Source organism: Ruditapes philippinarum, unplaced genomic scaffold (genome assembly GCF_026571515.1).
Source record: "Ruditapes philippinarum isolate M1 unplaced genomic scaffold, ASM2657151v2 ctg4350_1_1_1_1, whole genome shotgun sequence".
Lineage (NCBI taxonomy): Eukaryota > Metazoa > Mollusca > Bivalvia > Venerida > Veneridae > Ruditapes > Ruditapes philippinarum.
The window spans coordinates 93023-99022 of NW_026857813.1; the positions used below are offsets into that span (position 1 = coordinate 93023).

Below are 6000 nucleotides of genomic sequence, written 5' to 3' on the forward strand. Positions count from 1 at the left end.
GACCACCAAAGGAACATTCCTGTGAAGTTTGGATGAAATTGGCCTTGTGGTTTATGAGGAGATGTCATTTAAAGTAAAAGTTTACGGACGACGGACGCCGGACGCCGGACGAAAAGCGATCACAAAAGCTCACCCTGTCACTTTGTGACAGGTGAGCTAAAATAAAGGAGATAACGATGTCATACATGATGTGAGTGTAACAAAGAACAATTAGTAATGAAGGTATGAATATTGAATATTTATTTTGAAATTGAAGTAAATGAAAGTTAAAAGAACAAAATTAATAGGAAAAATTAAAAGTTTAAGGAGGAGATAATTCTGGAAATATGGATGCTAGATTTATAAACCTTGTCATATTATAATGATGTGGGAGTTTGAAGAAAATTCTATCATGAATGAAGAAGTTGGAGTAAAAATTACCAATTTCTCAAAAAAAAGTCTAAGTTCAAAAGGGGCATAATTCTGGAAATAGTCTTGCTAGAGTATTGAACACTCACAAATGTTGAGTGATAATAAGAAACATTTATATGAAGTTTGAAGTAGATACGTTCAGAAAAAAAGAAGTTATTAAAAAAAACAATGTTTTTTTTCATGAAAATTTTAAGTTCAAGGGAGGTAATTCTGATAAATTTTGTGCTAGAGTTGTAAACTTTGTCACATATGATGTGGTTGATGACTAGCAACTTATTTTTAAAGTTTGAAGAAAATACCTTAAGAAATAAAGAACTTATAGTGAAAAAACTTAAAAACTAGAATCAGAAATCTTGAAATTCAGTCTATTTGTTGCTATAGCAACCAGAATTTTCAACAAAGGAAGATAAGAAAAGGATGTGCATAATTTCCATACTGCCATCTACCCATATGTCAAGTTTCATAAAAATATTTTCAATACTTTTTGCGTTATCACTGGATCCAGGTTATGTGTAAAATCTGCCATATCTTCAGTCTATTTGTTGCCATAGCGACCAGAATTTACAGCATAGGAAAAAAAGAAAAAGACGTGCATAATCTCCATACTGCCATCTATCCATATATCAAGTTTCATAAAAAAAATTTCAGTACTTTTTGCGTTATCGCGGGATCCAGGTTATGTGTAAAATTTGCCATATTTTCAGTCTATTTGTTGCCATAGCAACCAGAATTTTCAACATAGGAAGAAAAGAAAAAGACGTGCATAATCTCCATACTGCCATCTATCCATATACCAAGTTTCATTAAAATATTTTCTGTACTTTTTGTGTTATCGCGGGATCCAGTTTTGTGGACGGACGGACTGACGTACCAAAATTTGATGTTTATGAGGCAAATGAGCTCATAAACACCACCTGGACCAACGTCCATAAGCAAAATAAGCTCATAAAAACAAAAAATAGCTCTTAATTTTAAATTTTATGAGTTTATGTTCTTTATTTAACTACGGAATGAAGCTCATAATAATCAAATGTTGGCTCGGACAGACGGATGGACGGACAGACAGACGGACAGACGGACGGAGGGTAAACCTAAAGTCCCCTCCGGTAAACCGGTAGGGGACTAAAAACAGATGTAAGTGGTGTCAAAAATAAACAGGTATACCAATATACTTGAAAGCAGTGTCAGCCAATACATAATTTGGGACAAAAGCCTCATACCCAAGTATTTTTTCTCAAATATTTCATCAAAATATACAATGGTGTATTTTCACTACTTCAAGCACTCACAACCTTGTCAATGTACACCTTTATTTCTATTGCTTGAGAAAGACATATGAGTGTTGTAAACATCATCCTTTCAAACATATTTTAATACAAGTGTTAAATGTATTTCGTAGAGATTTTCACATTTCAAACAGAGCTTCAGTTTAAGTTTATATTGTTTTTCAAAACAATCAACACAATGCTACGTGGATTGCAATAAGGTTTAATGCAAAACTTGTAATACAGGTTTGACTACAAGTATCAATACTGCAATAATTGCAATACAAAATTAGCTATAATCATTCTTATTGCAATAAAACCTATACAGGTTTAGCTATAATTATTTTTATTGTAATATTTGCAATACATGTTTAACTATAATAATGGCTATTGCAAAATTGGCAATAAAAGTTTAATGGTAATTATGGTTATTGCAATATTACCAATACAGGTTTAACTATAATTATTCTTATTGCAATATTTGCAATACATGTTTGACCATAATTATGGTTATTGCTAAACTTGCATTACAGGTTTGACTATACTAGTAATTATGGTTATTGCAATATTACCAATACAGGTTTAACTATAATCATTCTTACTGCAATATTTGCAATTCAGGTTTAACTGTAACTATTCTTATTGCAATATTTGCAATACATGTTTGACCACAATTATGGCTATTGCAAAATTTGCAATAAAGGTTTAATGATAATTATGGTTATTGCAATAATTGCAATACATGCTTAACTATAATCATTCTTACTGCAATATTTGCAATACAGGTTTAACTATAACTATTCTTATTGCAATATTTGCAATACAGGTTTGACCACAATTATGGTAATTGCAATAATTGCAATATAGGTGTGACCATAATTAATGTTTCACCAGTATTGATAATACAGATAAATTAAACATAAACAATCACAACCACCACCATAAAACCTATCACTATCACTTACCTCTGGGTCAAGAAACACATGGCAATCAGCACGCTCCCCATCTCTTCCTGCACGTCCTATTTCCTGAACGTAACTCTCGAAACTTTTCGGCATATTATAATGAATAACACCTCTGACATCAGATTTATCAAGTCCCATTCCAAATGCCACTGTAGCTACAACAACACGTAATTTTCCCGACATGAAATTATTTTGAACGCGTTTCCTCTGGGCTGGCGTAAGACCCGCATGGTAACTCTCGGCGTCCCATTCTAATTTCGGTCGTTTTGAACGTCCTTTGGTGACTACCTCAGTTGGAGCACCAGTATTCATACATGTTCTTATGATTGTGGCCACTTTGTCTGTCTGGTCACGGCGAGTACAGTAAATAATGATTGAATCCAGCTTTCCAAATCTTTCCCCCTTCAGCAAACCAACCAAAGCCTAAGATATACAAACATATTTTTCATGTATTACCGGTAAACATTGCAATAAAAAATTAAATCATTACTCTACAAAAAATTGTTTTCGTTGATCATAATTTCATGTCAAAAGTGGCCAGGCCAAAAATTTTCATGTTTGTTTGTTTTGTTGGATTTGACATCAAACCGACACAGTCACACTATAAAGGTCATAACATTACTAAGTTACCAGGTTTATTGGTACAGAAAGACTATTGATGCCTCTTTGAGCATTATTTCTGGCACAAGCGGGCACCTTGTGTAAAGAAAAGTCTCTGACAGGATTCGAACCCACATTAACAAGAGGCAAGTGATTTGAATTTGTCTACCATAACCAAATGGCCAACTGACTTTTTAAAGAAGAAAAACCTATATGCTCCCTTATTATTTCAGGTACATTACATGTAACAAGAAAGCATCATCAAGGTCAAGCTAAAGTCAAATCAATAAGTCAATTGGATTGTTTTGTCAGATAAAAATTACAATGAGACTGATTCATTGACAAATTTATATATCCCAACCCCCTTAGTAGTGGGGGCATAAAGATGCAATACATATTTAATTAAACTGGTAGTATCTAGAAATAAAACTCACAAAAGAGGGCTTTTAATTCTAAAAGGGACTTCACTGAGGTTTTCTCACATTTCTGACTGATGTAAGTCTGGACCAATAACTTGTGTGCAAAATTTCAGGTCATTCCCTTGCCAAGTTTTTCCAGTATAATCATTTTGATAGTGTAAATGACCGAAATATGAATACAAAGTTTTTCACTCAAATCTGGCTAAGAAAAGCACAAAAAATCAATTTAAATTAATATTCTGTATATACTTCTTTGTTATCCCTTGCAGAGTTATTCATTTTATGTGTTTCACTTGATGTCTTTAAGATTTTAAATTTTGCGATTTGTTTCTAATATAAAGAATATGCAATGCACATTTCACTCATAAATAAAAGTATTTAATGCACACTATCCAGAAAAACAGAAGGGAAAAACAATTAATTCAATCTGCAAGCTGTGTAACCTTATTCCAGCTGCAAAATTATTTTAATATGCTTTTATTTTCTATCATTTCTTCAATAAAATATTTCATTGCATTGTGCAATTGTGTCTGAAAGCTATTATTGCTATCATTTCAGTATATTAAACAACCCTGCTGATTCTTCCAGTCTAATATTTCACCAAAACAGGGCATTAATGTCAATCACAAAAGCTTGTTTTCTGATTTTAACTTAAAATGCTCCTCTTATGTAAGAGCAATGATTTCTAATAAATTATTTAGCAGTAAAACAAACTGATGCTCCAAAAACATGAAGTTAATATTGTACAGACAAAATCCATTGTTAAATTGAAACAAACAAGAAAACCATGTTGTAAACAACCACATTTCCTGGGAGGGGCAAAGGATCATGGCCATCCACAAAGTGAATGGTTAGTAAATGCCATGAATTTTTCGGTACTGTAAAAGCCTGGGATAATAAAGAGAAAACAATTTTGAGTCTCAGTGATTTTTAACTTGATGCAATTTCAGTTAGTGAAAGCATGATTAAGAATGTACATAAATCTATTTATGACCAAATTGACATAAAACAAGCCCGAAGCTAGAGGTTGATGCAAGACCCCCTTATACCAAATATCAAGATATTGGAAAATTAATGACAGCAAAATTGGGTTTAAAGTAGCAAGAGGCCTAAAATGGTCCTTAAAAGCTAACCTGAGGATATGGTTTGCATGGACAAGGTTTTATTATAAAGAAAATTCTATTAGCCTGACAACTAATGACATACACTGTTACAAGAACTCACCTTAAGCATGTTGTGCATAGGTGAGCTAAAACAATACATTTTAGTCTCAATACTTTTGACCAATTAACCTGAAACACTAACAAAAGGTAAATGTTCATGGGCGAAACCAAAACACACCAAGCACCTAGATTTAGGTCAATAAATGTACTGTAAGGAAAGATAGAAAGGTTGCATGCTCCATCAAACATTCTGAGACTGGAATTGCAATAAAACTGAATATTTAAGTACATGCCGAAGGACATATTGTGTCTAATTATCAAGACGTTTTGGCCATAGATAGATATACAGACAGTCTGACAAGACTCTATTCTGTTTCTAGCCAAAATATTTTAAAAATTAACTTCCTTAAACTTTGTATAAACTGTTCCAAATTCAAAGCTATAAATATTATATAATACAAATTCAGCAGGTGAAGGGTGAATGCAAAGTTTAGACCCCATCTCATGAGGCAGACCTAGAGGTGAGTAAATATGAAAACAAAGAAATACAATGTAACTTGTTTATATTACATACAGGGTTTGCATTTTTATGTGAGGCAACAGATGTGCCAATGAAAACAACAGATTTGGCCAAGGGTCAAAGGAGAAATTTTAATCTACAGGCTGAAAATATCATCAACTTTAACAGCCTTTCCACAGATAATATGGATCGCCAATCTATTAATTATGAAAACCCTGTCTGTACATACATGTTCCCTATCCTCATCTCTAGAGACAGATAGAATCAGGTTTTTAGGAATTGGTGAACCTCTAACAGTGGCTTTCCTGAAGTCTGAAATCTTTAAATGACGGGCAACATCCGAAGCTGTCGACAGAGTAGCTGTTGCTGTCAATCCGAGAAAATTTTGTACACCAAGCTTCTCCTGTAAAACCTACGACAAAAGGAAATTTTATGTCAGAGCTATAATTTCAAACATTTTTCTTTGAAATGTTCATATGTACTCTATATATTTAAATAATTTAAAGATGAAATGTTTATATCTGAACCATAAATTCAAATCATGCAGATAAAATGTTCATATCGGAACTGTCATGTAGATAAAATGTTCATATCGGAACTGTCATGTAGATAAAATGTTCATATCTGAACTGTCAGTAAAATATATCATAGGTAAAA

General features: G+C 32.8%; 1 protein-coding gene across 1 annotated transcript in view; it reads right to left on the reverse strand.

Moving 5' to 3' along the window:
• LOC132751141 (ATP-dependent DNA helicase Q4-like) overlaps positions 1-5755 on the reverse strand; it is a gene marked incomplete at its 5' end in the record, with an annotated part of 61861 nt that extends 56106 nt beyond the window's left edge. The window contains 2 exons of the mRNA XM_060741263.1: positions 2642-3064; positions 5573-5755. Coding sequence (XP_060597246.1) covers positions 2642-3064; positions 5573-5755 — 606 coding nt within the window. The remainder of the gene's footprint in view (positions 1-2641; positions 3065-5572) is intronic.
• Positions 5756-6000: the final 245 nt, after the last annotated feature.